The sequence below is a fragment of the Gopherus flavomarginatus genome, chromosome 2 (assembly GCF_025201925.1).
Source record: "Gopherus flavomarginatus isolate rGopFla2 chromosome 2, rGopFla2.mat.asm, whole genome shotgun sequence".
Lineage (NCBI taxonomy): Eukaryota > Metazoa > Chordata > Testudines > Testudinidae > Gopherus > Gopherus flavomarginatus.
Window position 1 is genome coordinate 163,560,100 of NC_066618.1, and position 22,201 is coordinate 163,582,300.

The window sequence follows — 22,201 nt, forward strand, 5'->3', positions numbered from 1 at the left end:
ACCTCAGTGTACCCTAATATATAGCGATTGGGAGATCAAGGCTTGGGGTATCATGGAAGTTACTTGTCCAGGTCCATGCTCAAGAAATCAGAGGTAGAGCTTGAATTAGAATTCAGGAATCCCAGTCTCCCTATCCTGGGATGAGGCCGTTTGCCCACACTCAAAGTAACTTCACTGGGGTGGAAAGCTCTCCTATAAATAATAAATATATTCTCTCTCTCGAGCCCCAGAAATCTTTATGTAGCTCACAGATTTGTGTTTCACATCCATTGCCAGGCCTCCTTCAGGATTTGAATCCAGGCCAATCACACCCACAGGCCATTTAATGTGCATAGCCATAGCTACAGGCAGAGGAAGAAAAAGTTTGAAAGGACGTGAACTGTGAACGTCATGCTTCAGGGAGTATTCTAACCTCTAACTGATGGTGGATAGCAAAAGACTCATATGTTACAATAATCCACTATGGGGTTTCTTGTCCATCACGCTGAATCAATTGGTACCAGCCATTACTGGAGACAGGATAATGGGCTCGGTGGACAACAGGTCTGATCCATTCTGCAAGTTCTTATGTTCATCTCTCTCTATTTCCTTATGGTTTTATGGTATGGTTTTACAGTAGTGGTGGATAAATACCTAAAAAAAAAAAATCTGCCCATCTCCACTTATAAATGAATTGGCTGTGGTGGCACTCACATCCATTAGTGTTTGCTTTCGCTGATATTCCAGCAAACATGCTTATTGGCCAGAATGGTCCTGGAAATAAGTGGTTTTAAGAGAGTCTCAGAGAATACATGATAAATTCATGGAGGTTAAGTCCATTAATGGCTGTTAGCTAGGATGGGCAAGGAACGGTGTCCCTAGCCTCTGTTTGTCAGAGGGTGGAGATGGATGGCAGGAGAGAGATCACTTGATTGTTACCTGTTAGGTTCACTCCCTCTGGAGCACCTGGCATTGGCCATTGTTGGTAGACAGGCTACTGGGCTGGATGGACCTTTAGTCTGACCCAGTATGGCTGTTCTTATGTTTAATAATCTGTGCAAACCAAATTTGACATATTTGTCAACATGAATCTCAGCAACAGAAACCTGATTTTAATAGTTCACTCATCCAATCAGGGAAAGAAACAATGCCATGTGATCTATGTGTCTAATCCATACTAACCAGAACAGCTCAGTTTGTGGCTCTCTGAACCTCATCAGTTTGCTCATGGTGGGCCCATTTGAAAAATTGTTCAGGGAATAATTTCAATAATTAATAAATCTGAGGCAATTGTAAACTGTTCCTGGATAATTTTCAAACAGAAAAATAGGCAGAAGTCAGTATATAAATTAGTCTTTCCGCCGTGAGCGGTATCCATCCACTGAGGCCCCAGCCTTTCTACACACAAACTTGTATCAGTTTAATTTAACCAGTTTAGCTAAACCAATGCAAACCCACAGTGTGGATACTCCAATGTCAGTTTAAGAGAGGCTTATTTAGATTTAGCTTAAACCTGTTTGTAATTGACTTAAATTAAACTGAAATAAATCCAATTTAAACTGAAATAAGAATGTCACATAGCCTTTTCCACTAGTTTAACAACATACTAAAAGTTAAACTGGTTCAACTCTGCCTGTAGACAAGCCCTGAGACCTGCCAAATACATTTAATATGGGCTACCAAAATGGCAATACTAACATCACTTGCTTGCTACTAGTCAGCTGAATTTGTACTCATTCCCTACACTTGAAAGGTTTTGTAGCCCATGTCCACTCTACCAAGCATGTGTGTGTGTGTGAGAAAGAGAGAGAGAGAGAAGGAGCGCTTACTCAAAGCAATGAATCATCTTTCTCAACTGTCCATTTCAGACCCAAATTTTCCTCCCCATCTCACACTTGCCTGGTATTATCTCAGCTTCTCTGCTCTAAATTAGCAACCCCAGAAATGCTGGCTCATGGAACTAAGATGACATCAAGTGTTTTTATAATGCAAAAGAGAACAGTTACTTAGACTGGAAGTTCTTTGGGTCAGGGCTGAACGTTCAGAATATGTGTACAGTGCTCAGCACAACGGTGATCCCTGAGTGGGACCTCTAGGTGCTACAACAATAACACCAGAGTTTCCCATTTCTACCCCTCCTGACTTTCCTTGTGTCATTATGTTTGGGCTTCTGTCTTTTCTATTGTACACTCTTGGCTCTCAGATCAGTCACCCTCACCCCCAGGCAGCGATTCTAAGAAGTCAGTTGCTCTGGGTACCACTAGCGGTTTAGAGGAACCACATCTGCTCATAGCTTTATACGTTCCATACCTTAGAAAGTCTGGTAGTCACCCAACAGAGCCAGCACCTCCTCTCCTGGAGTGGCAAAGGCTCCCCTTGCTGTAGACAGATTTGAAGGCAAGGCGCAGCAATGGGGACTTCTTGCTGCACCATCCCTCAAAGCTATTCCTCTGGATGGCATGTGGGCAACACACCTAGGGCCTGTCGGAAGCTACAGAGGCTCAACATCAAAATAACTCTCAATCTGCTTCCTCCATTGACCCAGGGCCACCTCAGGCTTGTAGAGCTAAGGTCAAAGGGGCTGTGAAGCCACTCTACAGTTCCCCCTGGGGAGTTCCCCCAATTATATCAGAATTGCCCTTGGCAGTTAGTGTAACTGGATCTATGCCATCTCCTGTAGGCAGGGGCGGCTCTAGGTATTTTGCCGCCTCAAGCACTGCAAGCAGGCTGCCTTCGGTGGCTTGCCTGTGGGAGGTCCCCAGTCCCGTGGATTTGGCGGCATGCCTGCGGGAGGTCCATTGAATCCATGGGACCAGCAGACCCTCTGCAGGCATGCTGCCAAAGGCAACCTGCCTACCACCCTCGCGGCGACCGGCAGAGCGCCCCTCGTGGCTTGCCACCCCAGGCACGCGCTTGGCTTGCTGGTGCCTGCAGCCGCCCCTGCCTGCAGAAGTCCCAGGTGCCAGGGGCATTCCCGGGGGAGGGAGGGAGGCAGCTATCCCCTGCTGCAAGTTAGGGCTGCTCTAATTTACACCAGGGACAAACTATCCCCTAGCTCCTAACACAGGAGAGCAGAATGGATGAAGTAAAGTTGCTGTTGTTCCCCCATGGGCCCTGCCCTTTGTTGTGCTTAGCAGGAATGAATTTGAGCCTCTCTGTCTTTCCACCAGCTGAAAATCCCAGCATCCCCTTTGTCCTGAGGCCTGTCTCCTGTCACTGCACCTTCCACCATCACAGCTGCATCTGTGATTTCACCCACTGGATTCATTTGCTGATCCCCCATCCTACAAATTTCCCCTTGTGTCCCTCACCTCCCTTACCCCAGCTTTATTGAACAATGGCCATGCCCACTGTTAAAGGCTTAATTAGCAGCAGGACCCACAACGGGAGCCACACATCAGCAGGGCCCACAACACGTGCAGTGAAGTTACAAAATCAGGCAAGGACTTTTCAGAACATCGCCAGAGTCCTGTTCAACTACATAGTCTCAGTTACCCAGGAGCCTATGGAGCCCCTGCCCAGACCCAGCACAACATTCTCTGTTACCCAGAAATCCCTTGATTTGCTTCCTGGAGCCACCTCTATTGTTCATACTCTTGGTGTCTTTTCTGGGCAGTTTGTATGTGTTGTCCTACCATGCCTTGAGCAACCTAGAGTCTACAATACAAGCCTTTGAAGTGGGATACAATACTCCCTTTCCAAACTCCTTTTTAAGGAGGCTTTGCCACAATTCCTAGTTCTCCTCTCCTCCCCCACCTCTCATAAACATCTCTTTCATTGACAAAGGGGGAGCGAAGCATTTCTCAATGTTTCCCTGGGAGCCTGATGGGCACCCTGCCAGCCCACTGCTTGCCTGGGCCCTCAGTCTTGCCAGGACACTGGGCCAGGTGTGTTATGGAGTCCCAGATGACATGGCTACCATCCAAACAGAGCCAATCGCTCTTGCATGGCTATCAGAGCCCTCAATGACACATGTTTACAAGATTCAAGTTCTAAATACACAGAGCTGCCTAGCCAGCCAGCTAGTGTGTCAGGAAGTGGAAGAAGAATGGAGCTATGTTAGGAGCAGATGGACAACAACCCCCGGAAACATAATAGGGCCAGTTCAATGCAGCTAAATATGGTCTGAACTGTGATGTGTTTGTGGGTCATAATATAGCCACCGCTAATTAGCCCTGCTATAGTGCTTTTCAGCCATAGAGCTCAGAGCCCATTACAGAGGCGAGTAAGTATGATCATGTCCATTTTAAATAATGGGAAAACTGAGGCACAAAGGGTTTTCAAAACCCTTCACTGATTTCAGGATCCTCCATTTTTGGACACAACCTACAATACCTTGGGCCCGATTCTCATGTAACACATTGGCCAAGTGTGTCTTTGTCCCCTGTAAGTAACTGACTCATAAATAGCTTGGAGCTGTTACTCTCTGGAGCTGACATTTTAGCTCAGGCACTATAGGCATGTGGTTTTAGAAGCACATGTCCGAGGATGAATACTTAGCTGGGGTGCAGTTATATTTATAAGTGCAGAATGCCCGCTGCAGTTATAAGGTGGGGTCGCACCTCTCAGGTCTCTGCGTCATAGCCCTTCATGCAAGTTTCCCCACTCCTACACTGCAGGCTTGTGCAGCACCCTAGCTCCCACTTGTATGTGTGTAGGTAGCAAGGTTGACCCAGCCCCCAGACAGCTTTGACTGGGAGCTATGCAAACTGACTGGTTCCCAGCACATGACTTGTCTGATCTATGGGGGCTGTTTTGAGTTTCAGCTTTGATCAACCTGCGAAAACGTGGTTAGAATGGTCACGTTACCTGGCTTGGGGGCTTGAATGGGGCTGTGAATCTGGACCCAAACCTTGCAGCTTGACCTCATTTCTAGTTATAGGTTGAAACCACCACCCCTCCCTTTGGCAGCCATGGAGAGAAGGGACCTCACCCCAGACATGAAGAAACAGGGCCCTGCACCCCAATAAAGCTTCTGGCAACCATGGCCACTTCCACAATTCCAGATCAAGTGTACTTGGGTAAGAACAACTTGACTCTGAATCCTGTCTGGCTCATTGGAAATTTGTTCTTGTGTGCCCTCCTGCGACTGTTGGGAGCAAAGTGGAACATAACTGCAGATGGGACCAGCCTGAGTTGCTTAGATGAACCCCAGAAGGGCCGCTTTCCAAGGAGCTAGGACAGAGGTCCATCGTTCTAAAGGTTTCAGCATAAGCATAGTTCAAAGGCTGAGCCAGGGAGGTCAGCAAGTGTGAACTAGAGACCTATAGGGATCAGAGATGAGGGGTAAGAAGGGACTGCTTTTCACTTAGTCTCTTTCCAGTCCCCAAGTCACGTGTACATCTAAACGGCATTTTGGAGTGAGTCTCCCAGGCCGGGTTGACAGAAATAGCTGTACAAACAGTGCGTTGAAGTTGCAACCTGGGCTCTGAAGCCTAGGGAGGTGGGTGCTCTTCAGAGCATGAGCTCCAGCCGCAGCACAATGTCAAAGCTCTGTCTACACAGCTATTTTAGAGTGCTTGTGTGAGTCCCCTTAGCCCGAGTCTGCCAATTCAAGATCTGACTGTGCCAACCTCTGAGTCTGTCAACCCAGCCTGGAGGCTTGTCCCCAAAATGCTGTGTAGACATGCCCTGAGCTATGAAGGGTGAGGACTCGGCGAGTCCTTTATGTACCAGTAATAGTCTGTCTTGGTTGCTGGGCTCAGATCAAACCAAGCAGGAGATTCCTTAGTGGATATATGAGCTGCCCTCGCATAGTACCAGCAGCCAGACAGGATGACTGCCGCAGAACCAGCACTGACATCCTTGCTTGGGATGTGCCAGGCATACCCAATTTAGGTGCTTTGAAGAGCAGCCCAGAAACACCTCCCCTTGACCTTCCCAGACTCCTGATGCTCTCAGAGCTGCTGTTGCTGCCGCGTGGGCCTTCAGCGTGTTTAGGGGTACAGCCTGCTCCTAGAGGTTAAAAGGAGACTTTTGTCTCTGCATAGTTGTCAGGGAAGCTAACTTTTGCTAGTCCTGGTTTCCGTGGCCTGGCTTCTTTTGGCAGAGAACAACATCTCCATCTGGTGGTTGATACAATTCATGACAGTGGGTTAAGCATTTCTTCGTATTGTGTTCTAATCCATTGTATTGTATTATATCCTGGGGCTGATTCTCCCCAGCAGCTCCACTGTAGATTGTGGGCCTCAGGCCTTTTATCTCATGGGTTTTTTACCTGCTTTCTTCCTTCAGTTGGAAAAGACTTTCTCTTTTGCTTTCTGCCTCCATGGGACTGGTCCATCCATTACATGACCCCTTTTTGGGTGATTATTGAGACCCAGATGTTATCCTTGTAATATTTTGTAACACTGAAACAAACATGCCAAATTAGGGACCCACCCATCCCCCTAATGCATTACATAGTTTATGGACAGCCTCCTACTTGGCCACCCATCCATTCACACTGAGCTAGGATTTGGCAAGGCAGATTAGGCCGTCGGTCCCCTCCAGCCCAGAACTGGACAATACCTGGTGCCTCTGCAAAAGGAGAACCCCCATGATAATGCACCTGGCCAGTGGTGCTGTGCGGTAAGGTAACCTCATGCAGGTACTCCTATGCCAAGGCACCAGCTTTGCTGGCACCATTGAAACCCAGCCCACTGGCACAGGGAGGAGAATACCTCTGGGTGAAGCATAGAATCTGGAGGGGGAATTGGAGCTCCTCAAGAGAGGACTTTACACCCACCTTTGCTTGGGACCACTCCCAGTCCCCATCCCAAAATCCTAAAAGTGGGAGGGGTGGGAAGCGGTTCCTTTGCAACATGGGGGTCTGGAGCTTCAAGTTAGTAATATGGGGAGATAGCTGGGCCCAAATATGGAGCCTAGTTATCTTGAGAGTTGAATCTCAAATGTGTTCCTGCAGGGATGGAAAACTGTGTCACAGTGAAGCCACTTGAAATGCTGGTGAGGGAGGATGACTCTTTGATCTTGTGCTGCTCCCTTGTGGTCATTGGTAGTATGGCTCCCTGAGTTTTTTTTATGCAGGGAAACTTTTTAGCAGGGTAGCAATGAATGCAGCTGGCAGCAATCCTGGGAATATAGAGTCATAGAATCATAAACTTTAAGGTCAGAAGGGACCATTATGATCATCTAGTTTGACCTCCTGCACAATGCAGACCACAGAATCTCACCCACCCACTCCCTCAACAAACCCCTGACCTATGTCTGAGACCCTGAAGCCCTCAGATCATGGTTTAAAGACTTCAAGGTGCAGAGAATCCTCCAGCAAGTGACCCATGCCCCATGCTGCAGAGTATATGGCATATATGGAATATGGCAGAGGCTGGGCTGGTTTGATGTGCCAGTGGCGGAGGGGCGCTCAGGCTCTGTGCCCACTTAGTCTTTGCTCAGAGTCTGCTGCTCTGGAAGTTAGCTAGTGACTGCCCTGATGTCAGTAGACTTTTTAAGATATGGCCACCTGCCCCTCACCAAAAACGGGACAGACGCTCCTCAAAGGTCATCACACTCAACCCCCCTCCCTCCAAAGCCCATGTATAAACACTGTTCTAGAAATGAACCCAAGCTTCAAAGATGGAGCCTGTCCCTCAGACGTACAGGGTACTCTGGCTGTTGCCATTGGATCAGGATCCCACCTCTCCCAAGCATTTTGTTCCAGGCCCATCCCTAGGGTCTCGGTTTAAGTCTTAGTCCTTTGCTGGCTCATTCCCTCCAGTAGCTCTGTGGGGGGGTCCGCATGTCCCAGTGAGGAAAAGGGCTGGAGGGGCCTCTTAGCACAATTCTTATATCCCTCACTGCAGAGATAAGGAGGGAGACAACACTCCCTCCCCCAGCCCACCCCATCCTGTCAGGTACATGCCTTTAGGCAGATGGGATTTGCTTCCTTCTCACAAACCTGACCTCAGCCTAGGGGCTGGGAGAGGATCATGAAGAGTTGATTGCAGGCTTAAAGTGGGAAGGGTCACAAGAGACGTAGCAGACCCTCCCCCCCCAAAAAAACCCACCCTAATCTGAGTAGGGTTGCTGAGGGCTGCACTATAAGCACTGTCTTACACACACACACACACACACATACACTTTTTTCAGATCTCTAAGCACTGGCTGATTGGACCTTTGACTGCCCCAGCAGCATTTCAGCTTTTTGGTGGGATGTGATCCCTGAATACACACAGTCTAGAACCTATCTCTCAACCTCCTTTGGGGTCTGGGCAAAGATGATCCAAAACACAGAAGGGTTGGGGGGACATATGTTTTTCCTCTGCAGTAACTTTATTCTGACAGGTAAATGTTTTACATTGAGGGCACCCCTAGACTACGACTCCATGGGCCATGCCTAATTCTCATTGCCACCAAGAAATGCACGCAGCACCAACAGGCAGGCCTGGCTTGCTACCTGGGTGTGCCCTCTGGCAGAACCAACCCGTGTGGGCTTCCCAGAGCCAGGGTACACCTCTAAGTCTTGCAGCCTGGAAGGAGGTTGCATGTTAGGCCTCCATAGACCACAGGACCTCAGGTTGGGAGCCCCTCTGAATAGCTTCCACTCCTTGAAGACCTCCCTGGATAGGGTGGACATGAGCCAAGGGAGTCCCGCTGCACCTGCCAAGTGCCTGGTCCATGATGAAAGCCCTGTGTCTGCAGCTCAGTTGGCAGTAGGGTTGGGCTGAGCACCAGACGCTGCACATTGCCCTCTCCCCTCCCCGTTCATGCTCGCCGCTTCAGCCTCAGGGAGTTGTCCAGGGAGACCAGCTGGTGCAGGAAACCCCGGTTGGGGATGATGCCGCGGTGGTCCTTGACCGTCTTTATGGCTTCCACCAGGGTCATACGGTGGCGGATCATGAGGTAGGCAAGGACCAAGGTGGCTGAGCGGCTCACCCCAACAGCACAGTGTACGAGGATCCTTCCTGCGGGGAGAAGGGGAGCTGTGTCACAGAGGAGCTACAGCCCCAAGGCCCCACTTCCTGGGGTTAGGGAAATCCAGGAAACAGTCCTATAATAGTGTGGGTGAGATGGTCACTCCAGTGCAGGAGTTAGGATACAGGGCTAGATGGGACAAATGGTCACACAATGGCAGGGGAGGAGGGTTCCCTTGGAAAAAGTTGACTTTTCATTGAAAAATCAAAATCTGAATTATCTTGATTCAGACATACTGCTGTGGTGCCTTGTGAGAGTGGTCGTTTGAATGGTTCATGCCCTCATTTTCCTCTCTAAGCTGGGTGGACAGGTCAGATAACATCTGCCAGGATGCACTGTAGTGCTTCTTATAAGCATAACAGCACCACAGTCTCTCATTTTGGGCAGGGGAGGTGATGCATCATAAAAGTCCCACAGCCATAGTGAATCATGGGAGATGATGTCTGGCTAGGTAGCCCAGCTCCAACAAGGAGAATGGGAACATAAGGCCACTGAACTACAACTCCCATGAGGCTCTGCTGCAGCACTTCCAATCAATGTATTCCAGTGTATGGCTAAATAGTTCTGTTTTTGGTAGAAAATCAAAAACTTCTGGGTTTGTTTTTTTTCAGTGAAAAAACGAAGCATTGCATGGAAAGCAGATACTTTAGTTTTAGTGAAAAATGTTGTTTAGTCAAAAATACAATCTTCCTTGAATCTTTCAATGAACAATCTTTCAATGAACAATCTTTCATGAACAACAGTTTTGACAGCAACATTTTCAACCTGCCATACTCCACGGTCCCTATGAGCCAGACTCTGAGGTGCATCTCCTGAGTGTGGGAGGCCAAAGATGCTTGTACCCCACTAGGCACCTCCTGAATCCTGGTCTCATCTGAGGACTCCAGATCCATCCCATCCTGCTCTAGATCCACCCCGCAGCCCTGGTTTACCCTTATGCTAGGGGTTGCTTATACCCTCTAGCACCACAGGAATTCCCAGTGTTGTGAGAGGAAGGGATCCACCTCAGATCTGGCCTATATGTTGCAGCAGGATGGCATGAAAGGGTCAGGCCATGGCCCATAATTGGGGCCTGGCTCCCTTCCACAATGGTGGCTGCTGGGATACTGGGCTAGCTGGACCCTTGCTCTAGTCTAGCTGATCCCAGCGTAGATGGCGGTGGCTCTGTTCTGGTGCAGCAGGAGGTCTGATACTGAGCTAGAAGGACCATTGTGCTGGTCCAACATGGTGACCCTGGTGTTATGGTGGCAGTTTCGTAGACTCCAGAAGTGGATGGATTTGGGAGGTTTCTCTGAGCCAATCACATGGAGGTGAGAGTGAAGATCCCCATGTCTTGCTAATGGTATCTCCACTGCTTCCAGCACAGAACCCTGGGTGGCGTGCTTATAAGGAAAGAAGGCTACTAGAGATGAGAGTGTTGGACCCGGACTCTCCTCTTGCCCAGCCAAGCTCCTCATCCCAACCCCTGCTCCCTTTCCTCCAACCCCTCCTCTGCCCCTCACCTCCTCTCTCGCTCAGCGCCTGATGGATGAAGTCAGCTGAGGGGTGGAAGTAGGGACTCATGTCAAAGCTGGGCGAGTCGTGGGCCTCGATGCCTAGGTAGCGGATGCCAGTGCCCTCATAGTACTCAGCACCTCCTCTCCACTTGCTGTGTGAGGCATTGAGTATGTGGGTGATGCGCAGGCGGGCCAGTTCACGCCGATTGGCTGCTATATCTCTGCAGAGAAGGGAGCAAGGGTTAAAATGGGGGATCTTATGTGGTGGCAGCTGAGCAGGGGGGGTTTCTTGCCAGTGGACTGTGCAAGTATTGGCTGCTAGAACTGGTTCTAGGGAGGGGAGAGCTACTTGGCCCAGGTGAGCATGGATTTTTGGCTTGCAGGGAACAGGCCAGGGGGGAGGAGGAGTCCTCTGGTGGGTACACTAAAAAAAATAAAAAATAAGAAAATCTGTCATTCCCCAGCTAGCAACCCATATTTCTCTGGACTGGGAGTGGTTGGGTCATTATAAAACCTAAACCTAAACCTAATTTTCCCCTACTGTAACTCACACCTTCTTGTCAACTGTTTGAAATGGGCCACTCTCATTACCACTACAAAAGTGATTTTTCCTCCCTTGGTATCCTGCTGTTAATTGAATTGTCTCATTAGACTGACCTCCCACTTAGTAAGGCAAGTCCCATCTTTTCATGTGTTGTGTATTGGTACCTGCTACTTTATTTTCTACTCCATGCATCTGATGAAGTGGGTTTTAGCCCATGAAAGCCCTAATAAATGTGTTAGTTTCTAAGGTGCCACAAGGACTCCTCGTTGTTTTTGCTGATACAGGCTAACATGGCTACCACTCTGAAACACATTTCTCTCACTTTCTCACTCCCAAGTGATTCTAGCCTGGGGCTCCCCACGCAGCTCCTGCCAATGGGCCTCAGTCCTGACCCACAGCCCCCCTGCTACACCAGTCTGGGTTCCCCTTACCCCTTTACAGGTCCGCTAGTGTCCCTTAATCGTGTACCCTTGGTTTCCCAGACCTCTTGAACATAGAATCATAGAAATGTCAGGCTGGGTGGGACCTCAAGAAATCATCGGGCAGGTAATGATTGGATTGGCAGGTAATGATCGATTTATTAGGGGTCAATGTATTGTGTCTAGTCTAGATGCGATAAATCAATCCCTGAGTGCTCTCCCATCGACTTTGGTACTCCATCGCCATGAGAGGCGCAGGTGGAGTCGATGGGGGAGCAGCAGCAGTCGACTCAGCGCCATGAAGACACTGCGGTAAGTCAACCTAAATACATATTCTCATAGCTGAAGTTGCGTATCTTAGGCCGAGCTCCACCCAGTTTAGACCAGCGCATCTAGTCCAGCCCCCCGTGCTGAGGCAGGACCAAGTAAACCTAGACTAATGGTTCCCAACCTTTTTTGTCTGGCGGGCGTCAGACGATGAGCCATGGAGGACTGTGGTGGCGGACGAGCATCCTCTGAAATGCCACCGACTAGCGATGTCATCCAGGGGCGTAGCCGCCGAAATGCCGCTGAATTTCAGCAGCATTTCAGTGAATGCTCGTCCGCCGGCCAGTACGCGGGCACACTTAGGGCTTGTCTACATCAGAAAGTTGCAGCGCTGGTGAGGGAGTTACAGCGCTGCAACTTAGGAGGTGTACACATCTGCAGGGCACCACCAGCGCTGCAACTCCCTGTTTGCAGCGCTGGCCGTACTCCCGTTTTGTCTCGGGTGTAGAGGATCCAGCGCTGGTGATCCAGCGCTGGTAATCAAGTATAGACACTTACCAGCGCTTTTCTTGACCTCCGTGGAATAAGCAGGTATCCCAGCATACCTGAGGAAGCCTCTGGTAATCAAGCTGGTCTCCTTTCCCGGTTTGCTCTCTCGTTCCCCGAACCCCCGAGCAAGCAGGTCTCCTTCCCTGCGGTTTGCAGGGTGGTTCGGGGAACGCGAGAGCAAACCGCGGCGAAGCTGGTCTCCTTTCCCGGTTTGCTCTCGCGTTCCCCGAACCCCCGAGCAAGCAGGTCTCCTTCCCTGCGGTTTGCAGGGTGGTTCGGGGAACGCGAGAGCAAACCGCGGCGAAGCTGGTCTCCTTTTCCGGTTTGCTCTCGCGTTCCCCGAACCCCCCTTGAAGCCGCCCAACAGCGCTGCAGTGTGGCCACATCTAACACCACTTGCAGCGCTGGTTGCTGTAAGTGTGGCCACTCTGCAGCGCTCGCCCTATACAGCTGTACTAATACAGCTGTAACAACCAGCGCTGCAAAATTTTAGATGTAGACATGGCCTTAGATGCCCCAGTGGGCGCCATTGTGCCTGCAGGCACCGCGTTGGGGACCCCTGACCTAGACCATTGTTGACAGGTGTTTGTCTAACCTGTTCTTAAAAACCTCCAGTGATGGGGATTCCACAATCTCCCTAGATAATCTGTTCCAATGCTTAACTGTCCTTAGAGCAGTGATACTCAGACCTCAGTGATTCAGGAGCCAAATTAGCAATCAACATTACTCAAAAGAGCCACAGTCGTGTGAATTCATTGTTTCATTTACTATTTTTTTTTTCTTGGCTATTCTGACCAAGTATTATTATTTTATCAATGACAACTGGTTAATAACATAGTAAAACCATCCTGATGAGTTAATAATTTAAACTGGTTAATAATTAAATCACCCAGTGTTTTACCTTAGAGAAAGTTTTTCCTAATATACCACCTAAATCTTCCTTGCTGCAAACTAGGGTGCCTGCTGTGTCCAGTTTGTGTGTGGTGGGTCTTTTAACACGGATACCTTTACTCTCAGGAGCCATTTTTGAGTGCCACTATCCCAAATGGAAAGCATGGGGACACCCACACATTGTTTTTCTTGTAACCCCTGCTCCTGGAATCAGTTTATTACTGGGGAATCCCTGCTTTCATTAAAACAAAAAGTAAGTTTTTAGCCCTTGTGGCTGCAGAGAAAGGCTTGAAAACGTGACCTGAATGTGCTACACAGGCTCGGAAACCAGAAGGCTAATAAAAAGAGACCCAAATGTATTATTTTAAATGGCTCAGGATTTGGGGGTTGGGGGGAAGGGGGCTGCCTGAATGCTTGGCATTGGGAATACTGCACGCGTGTGCGCACACACACACACATAGACACACACACTGGCGCTGCAGTCTCCTCCTCCCCAGTCCGTGCCCCTTTCCACAACTATGCTACTGAGTCCCTTTCCCTCTTCCTTCCCACTCCCACCAATTCCCACTTCCCCTCATGACCTGGGGGCCTGTGCCTCCATCCCCTGGACCCTTACTTACTGGTCTCCCAAGTAGAGCCCTGGCCAGACCTCATCTGCATGGTTACAGGCCGTCTTCCCTGTGTACAGCAGCCTCTCCAGCTCAAAGACACTGAGGATGGGGTGGTTGCTGGTGTCTTCCTGAGACCCCCGGCTGGGTGACCTGGAGCTGCTTCTGGAGAACCTGGACATAAAAGCCATTGGAGCTCCTGAGACCCACGATGCATCCCAGTGGTCAATAACACTGCTGCTGCTGTCACCCACGGTCCCGTCCTGTAAATAGTGGATATGCTATTAGGTGACCCTGGCATGGGAGTATTGCCAAGCCCTTCCCCAAGTGATAAGCGATCAGCTCAGAGACTCCCTGCCTCCCTGACACACACACAAATCTATCTGCTTCTTCCTGAGTGGGAGACCCAGGTCAAGCAGCTTTGGGCTGAGACTCCTGGGTCCACTGGAACTGGGGTGAGTTGGTCGTGCATCAGAATACCTCAAAGCAGCCCTGCAGATCCTCCCAACAACCTGACTATGTGAACAACTAGCTGCAGATGTAGAGCCCTCTCTGCCCATGGGATCCCAATGTAGGAGGGGCCACTACATCATCGGCTTCCCTCCTGGAAGGTGGCGCATTTGGGGAGATTTTAATGGGGCCAGAGCACTGTGAACCAAGCAAAGGAAGAAGTGGAGTCACCAAAGCCTTCAGCCCACTTGTGCACCCCCTTTCATGGCAAAGGGGCAACGTTCCAGCTCTGCTCTGCTGGATCAGTGCCACACTGGCAGGACCAGAGTACCCAGGGCTTTCTATTTATGGGATGATGGAGTAGCTCAGCTGCTGCCTTCCCTCTGAACTGGCTAGAGGCCATTGGCTGCCAGAGTCACGATGCCAACTCAAGAGCGGGCTGTGCCAATCTAGGATTGGAGGAGCTGGCAGGCAGTGAAGACACTGGGCCTGGTGCCAGGCTCTGGGGCTGGGAGGAGAAGCAGGCGGAGGATTTCATATGGTGTCACATGGGGTCTCACTGGGCATCATCCTGTCATGTACCAATAAAAACAGTCTAATGGGAGGGAGAGACTGTCTTAACCTCTCTTGGTCCAGCAATCCCCCGCTGAATTTGAAAAGCTTGGAGGCTGCTCTGGGTTTGGGGTGGGAGGCGTTAATCATAGGGCACAAGACTTTTATTGCTAAGCAATAGAACTCAAGAGACCTGACTCCCAGTCCTGCGGTCTAGCTGCAAGACCATGCTGCCTCTTTTCTCACACCTACAACAAGCCTCCCGGGACAGTCTCACCCATATGGGGGATGTACCCGGCCTCAATAACAAAGCCTCAGCCCTGGGAACATTTTTCTTCTTTGCTGCCTTCCTCCTCAATGCAGCCAGCTGAATGCTGCTGCTGCTGTTGATGCGTTGCCTCAGCTGTTGCCTGGAGCTGCCTCCAAGCATTTGGAACCTGTCCAAAGTGTCACATCTCAACTTCATTCCCATCAGTGGCTCTGCACTGGCCAATTGTTTTCAGAGGCTAAAAGGGGAAATGGAGTGACCTCAGATTTGCCTTGCTGGCTTAGACCATCAGTTCGGTCGGTCTGGCATCCTGCCCTCAGCAAGGGGCAGCAGCCGGTGTTGCCAAAGGAAGAAACTCCTAGACCAGGCCTGCACAACATACAGCAGCCTGTGGATCCTCACTGTGCAGCCTGCAGGAGGATTCTAAATCCCCCGCACATGGCTGCAGGCAGGGATTTAAAGGGCTCAGAGCTCCCCGCGGCTTCGGGCACCCCAGAGCCCTTTGAATCCCAGCCGCCGCTCTGGCGGCGGAGCCGCGGCTGGGATTTAAAGGGCTCAGGGCTTCCCGCAGCGACCGGCAGCCCAGAGCCCTTTGAATCCCTGCCTGCGGCCACTGATTGCCCCCTCCCCAGACCCCTGCCCCAACTGCCCCACAGGACCCCCACCCCCTATCTAAGCACTGCTGGTCCTTGTCCCCTGATACCTCTCTCCTGAGACCCCTGCCCCAACTGCCCCCCAGGACCCCATCCCCTATCTAAATGCCGCTGCTCCTTGTCCCCGATTGCCCCCTCCCGAGACCCCTGCCCCTAACTGCCCCATGAGATCTCAGCCCTTATCTAAGCTTCCCTTGTCCTTGTCCCCAACTGCCCCCTCCTGAGACCCCCACCAAGTCCACCCCAGGACCTCACCCCCTACCTGTCCTCTGATAAACCCCTGGAACTCCCATGCCTATCCAACTGCTGCCTGTACTCTGACTGCCCCCCCAAACCTCCGCCCCATTCAACCCCCTCTGCTCACTGTCCCTTGACTGCCCCCTGGAACCCCCTACCCCTTCTCCAACTCCCAGCCCCCTTACCGTGCCACTCAGACCAGCGTGTCTGGCTCTGTGCAGCTCCAGACACGTTGCTGCCATGCTCCCTCACGGAGCCCACTGCCCACCCGCCCCTCAGCATCTGCCTTCCAGATTTGAACACCTCAAAATTCAGGAGTGCTCAAGCTCAGTTTGGGCAGCTGTTACTTCATTTCTCTCAAATCAAATATACTGATCCACTGTAACTTGCTACAGAAAAAGTAGGATACAATTGAGCAAGAAATGTTTCCCAGTGGTTATTAGGACTGTAATTGCTATTTTCAAGAGCCATTGCCTTTTTTGTTTGTTTAAAAGGAAGACAGTGATATTGCATTGGCAAATACCCCATAGAAAGAAAGAGTGGAACAAAAGAATAATAAAGGCACCTCAACTTTTCCTCATTTATGGAGGACAGCCTTATAATATGCATCCAGATATCCTCCAATTACACAAGCTGAAAATTGTTCCACTTTACTGCAGCTGTGTAACCATATGGGAACCAGTCCTCTCTGTGTTTTGTGCACATCCAAAATTCCTGCTGAATGACCCATCCTGGGAGCGAGTGACCCAGCGCTGGGGCGGCAGGGGGTGTGTGTGGGTGGGTTGGGGGAGAGCCCAGGACTGGGGCAGCAGGAGGGTACAGGGGGGAGCCCAGGGCTGGGACGGGGGGCAGCCAATTTTTTTTTTGCTTGGGGCAGCAAAAAACCTAGAGCCGGCCTTGCCGGGTTCCCCCAGCCGCCAGAGCCCTGAGCCCTCTAATTTGACCCTGAGGACTCCCAGCCACCTCTTCAGCTGGGAGCCCCTGGTTGATTTAAAACAAAGTATCACCTCCCCACCCCCAACCTTCCTTTTTGGCCCAGAGCTGTTTTGGTGGGGTGGCACTGGGGAAGGAGAGTTTGTTCCTGCAGGGCTGGATAGCCCTGGGGTGGGATGTTTCTGCGGGGCCGGGAGGTTTCGGCCCTCAGCTGTTTTCTTTGGAGTAATGTGGCCCTCGCCGCTTTACAAGTTGTGCAGGCCTGCCCTAGACACTTACCTGATTGTGCACACAGGTTGCAAACATCATAAAGGCACTGCAGAATTTGGAAGGGATCTAGAGAGACCTGCTAAATACTTCCCTCCCTACTGACCTCTCCCAACAGTTTATTCCCTGCAGGGTATTTTGGAAGCTGCCTTGAACATGGGTGTGCAGGGCATGGAATAGAGCATTCTGGAGCCAGAGTTCCCCCTCAGCCCTGGTATGACTGGGTGCAGCTGCCACAGATAGTAACAGGAGCTGCAGCAGCGTATACCATGGTCCAGAGTTGGCCCTATGTCTCCTGCACTGCTGAATGTTTGACCTGCTGGCTCCTGGAATAAATACGTAGTAAGCTTGTGGGCAGCACACTACAGCTGGGATAATCATCAGCACAATGTGTTGGGGTGTCTGCCCACTCATGTTGCAGCAGGCCCTTCAGCCTGGGCCCATCCAAGCTTGGCCCATACCGTGGCCCCTAATATAAGGCTACAAGCAGATCCATGGTTGGCTAAGGGTACGCCTACTGTAATTGGAGGTGTGATTGCAGTTCAGGTAGACATATCTGCACTAGCTTTAATCTACTAGCATGGCTAAAAATAGCAGCGAAGACTTGTCAACACAGACCCTGGTGCAGGTTGCACATGCAAGTAGATATCCAGAGTTCCGGGTGGGTTTGTATACCTGCAGACATGCCAACTCTCGCAAATCACTTGGGAGAGTGGCGATTTCTGAGTAGAGTAAAGCCTCATGAGTCACTCATGATCTGGCGATAGAACTCTCAAATGTAGATTTTTTTTTTCCCCCAGCCCCACCACATTCTTAAAATGTGTTTCCAGTCCAACAGGAGTTACCCCAACCTTAAACAAAGGAATGTGGTTTCTCCACTGGGCAGTTACTTCCAAAGGACTTTGAAAGACAATGAGAATTCATTTACATATCAGATAAACAAAGCCATCAAGCTATCAAGTAGGGAGAAGAGACAGCACAGTTACACCCAGCAGGGAAGAGAAACTTCATCTGAGACATAAAGAAGGGGGGCAGGGCCAAATCTCAAATAAGCAATTGAATCACTGGAAAAAAAAATCCCGACGTTTGACGGTTCTAAAAGTTATTTAGGGCGCAACCAGGACTCCAGCTGTCAGCCCCAGGCAGCTGCTCCCTTGCTGGCTTGGTAAATGGGAGAGGGGACCCCACTGCAGCCCCCCAGGCCTAGGGAGGGTGAAGAACCCTAAGGAGCAGAGGTGAGGCTGGGGGCTGCAGGGGGGCTGAAGTGAGGAGGGTGGGTGGGCTGATGGGTTGGGGAGCCTGTATTGATGGTGGGTTCTGAGTAGATGGGGTGGTGCTGGGAGGGTGAACTGAAGGCAGTGGGGGTTGATAGGGCAGGGGGGCTGAAATGATGGGGTGGAGATCATGGGGGCTTGGGGCTGAATTGAGTGGGTTGGGCGGGAACAGAACTGATGGGGGACAGGATTCATTGCTGGGCAGGAGATCAGCAGATGTAGGGGTAAGAGCTCCTGCAGCAGGGGTCAAAATCACCTTAACCAGTACACATGGGAGAGTGGGTGACACTATTAGTCACATGCACACACCTTATGATGGGCAGGGGGAATTCAAACATCAAGAGACCAATTGAAAAAAAAATCTTTTTAAAAAAAGTCATGATTTTTGGGCCAATCTCACGATTTTGGTGGCCCCGACTCCTGATTTTTGATCTCTGGAAGTTGACAATACCTCTAGTTTTAGCTGCATTAGCTAGATTAAAGCTAGCAGGGGTATGCCTGCCTGAGCTGCAACCCTACCTTTGATTGCAGTGGAGACAAGTCTGAGAATCTGTGGGACAGATCCACTCTGGCATGTAACTCGATAGGCCTCACCGATGTATCTCACCCTCATCTTCTGCCCCCAACACCCACTGGGTGCTGATGTGCAGTGGGCTCTTGCTGGTAAATATCACCAATTGCTACCTGATATACAAGACCCAGAGCAAGTTCCCAAAGCACCATTGCTACTTGGGAGATGTGGCCCATTCCTGTATTAAAACACAGGGTGAGCTACTGCATGCTGTGACTCTTGCTAACAGGTACATGGCTGCCTCTGCCACTCCTGCCATTCTCACGCTGCGCTCGGAGGGAGGAGAGAGGCAGATAAACAGACAGACCCTGCCTACACACACGGCTGCTCTGCATAGATGTTATCGCACCCGGGCAGGCTGCCCAACTCCACACACGCAGCAAAGAGACAGAAAGACAGACAAACGGGATGGAGACACCCACCCCTGTTACTCTACCTTTGTGCAGGCTGTGATTTCTCAGCTCAGGGTGAGTTTTCTAGTCAGATCCAGTCGGCCATGTCTTCCTACTGCTGCAGCTCTTGCTGCTGCCGCCGCTGCTGCTGTAGGAAGGCTGATATATGAACATCTATTTTAAGCCATGACATGTCCAGAGGCAGGTTTGTTTATATCATCGTGTGTGTGTGTGTGTGTGTGTGGGTGGAGGTGGGGGGAGAGAGAGAAAGCAGAGGGAGATTGACACAAACACAGAACATCCCATGCAAACACACACATGTAGGTGCATGCACACACATAGAGCCATACATATAAACACACACACACACACACACACATATTTCTATGCATGGAAATACACATGCACAGCCACAAGAATATGCAAATGCATCCAAACACACACAAATTCTTCTCCATATTTCTATGCTCACCCTCTCCTATCCTCCCACACAATACAAGCTAAGTACAGGAAATAAAAAAGGAAAGAAAGACTATTCTACTGATGAAAAGCGCCATCTAAGAGCTAGTTATTATTATGAATAGTAATAATAATTGGGAATAGAGTCATAGGGTTTAAGGCCAGAAGGGACCACCAGATCATCCAGTATGACCTATATATCACTGACCACCAGTGCCACCCAGCACCCGCACACTAAACCCAACAACTGAAATGAGACCGAAGTATGACAGCCCACAGGAGACAAGACTATGATGTGCTGTAGGCAGAGAATAGGAGGGACCAAGGTGCAGCAGTGCCCGAGTCACCTGCAATGTCAGGAAATGGTTAAGTGAGATATACTCAGATAAATCAGCATGGATTCACCAAGGGCAAGTCATGCCTGACTAACCTAATTGCCTTCTATGAGGAGATAACTGGGTCTGTGGATGAGGGGAAAGCAGTGGATGCGTTATTCCTTGACTTTAGCAAAGTTTTTGATATGATCTCTCACAGTATTCTTGCCAGCAAGTTAAAGTATGGGCTGGATGAATGGACTATAAGGTGGATAGAAAGCTGGCTAGATCGTTGGGCTCAACAGGTAGTGATCAATGGCTCCATGTCTAGTTGGCAGCCGGTATCAAGTGGAGTGCTTCAAGGGTCGGTCCTGTGGCTGGTTTTGTCCAATATCTTCATTAATGACCTGGAGGATGGCGTGGACTCTCAGTAAGTTTGCAGATGACTCTAAACTGGGAGCAGTGTTAGATACGCTGGAGAGTAGGGATAGGATACAGAGGGACCTAGACAAATTGGAGGATTGAGCCAAAAGAAATCTGATGAGGTTCAACAAGGACAATTTCATAGTCCTGCACTTAGGATGGAAGAATCCCATGCACTGCTACAGACTAGGGACCGAATGGTTAGGAAGCAGTTCTGCAGAAAAGGACCTAGTCTATAGATGAGAAGCTGGATATGAGTTAACAGTGTGCCCTTGTTGCCAAGAAGGCTAACAGCATTTTGGGCTGTATAAGTAGGGGCATTGCCTTCAGGTCGAGGGACGTGATCATTCCCCTCTATTCAACACTGGTGAGGCCTCATCTGGAGTACTGTGTCCAGTTTTGGGCCTCACACTACAAAAAGGATGTGGAAAAATTGGAGAGTCCAGCGTAGGGCAACAAAAATGATTAGGGGGCTGGAGCACATGACTTATGAGGAGAGGCTGAGGGAACTGGGATAGGTTAGTCCGTAGAAGAGAAGAAAGGGGTGGGGGGATTTGATAGCTGCTTTCAACTACCTGAAACGGGGTTCCAAAGAGGATGGATCTAGACTGTTCTCAGTGGTAGCAGATGACAGTACAAGGAGTAATGGTCTCAAGTTGTAGTGTGGGAGGTTTAGGTTGGATATTAGGAAAAACTTTTTCACTGGGAGGGTGGTGAAGCACTGGAATGGGTTACCTAGGAAGGTGGTGGAATCTCCTTCCTTAGAGGTTTTTAAGGTCAGGCTTGACAAAGCCCTGGCTGGGATGATTTAGTTGGGGATTGGTCCTGTTTTGAGCAGGGGGTTGGACTAGATGTCCTCCTGAGGTCCCTTCCAACCCAATTATTCTATGAACCCTGGCTCCCCCAGGCTGCAGAGGAAGGCAAAAACCCACTAAGTCACTCCCAACTTGATGTGGGGAAAAATTCCTTCCCAACATCACCTATGGCAATCAGTTAGACCCTGAGCTTGTGAGCAAGAACCAGCCAGCCAAACACCTGAGAGAATGCTCAGTGCCTCCTCAGAGCCCTGTCCCTCCATGTCCTATGTCCCATCTCTAGCTGTGGTTATCCCTGCTGCTTCAGAGCAAGGAGATTAAAAAAAAAGCCCTCCAGAATACACAAGGGGGTAACAAATCCCTTCCTGACCCCTGCAGGTGGCCAGTTTAAACCCTGAAGCATGAGCTTTTAGGAATGGTGCCTGAGAAATGATTGCCCAAAGAAAGAAGTCAGCACAGCTCCAACCATCTCATCCCAGGTGGTGCATCATCCTTTCAGTTCATCTAAGAGAGCAGCTGCTGATAGCTCACAGAGACCTGGTGTGTCTTCGCTGTAGTAGCATGCAAGGTACATGCTGAATGTGGTCACAGTGTGAGGGACTCATCTGCACGTGGGGCCAGATTTCCCAACGAGCTCTTCACCCAGCAGCTCCTATTGTACCCTTCTGGGCAGATTTCCAATAGAGCTCAACACCCAATGTGTACCCAGTATGCTGGGCTCTCCTGAAAGTCTTCCCCCTAGCTGGCTGATACAGCCCACCCCGCTCTTCCTGGGTGACAGCAGGAGGTATTGGGCTGATACCCATCATGGGAGGGCTATGGGAAGGTAAGCAGAGGCTGTGGGTACTCAAGGGCAAGTGAAGCCAAAAGTCGCTGAATGAACATGAATGAAGGCAGCTTGGGCCACCATCTCCATCTTTTATTTTTTTT

The 22,201-nt window shown here is 50.2% G+C and overlaps 1 protein-coding gene across 1 annotated transcript; it reads right to left on the bottom strand.

Moving 5' to 3' along the window:
- Positions 1-8,213: 8,213 nt before the first annotated feature.
- Positions 8,214-19,548, bottom strand: DUSP26 (dual specificity phosphatase 26). Its single transcript, XM_050940325.1, has 4 exons — positions 19,305-19,548; positions 13,676-13,926; positions 10,392-10,606; positions 8,214-8,879 (listed from the first exon to the last, which is right to left on the bottom strand). Exons 2-4 carry the CDS (start codon positions 13,852-13,854, stop codon positions 8,680-8,682), a joined length of 594 nt encoding a protein of 197 aa, XP_050796282.1. The 5' UTR covers positions 13,855-13,926; positions 19,305-19,548; the 3' UTR covers positions 8,214-8,679.
- Positions 19,549-22,201: the final 2,653 nt, after the last annotated feature.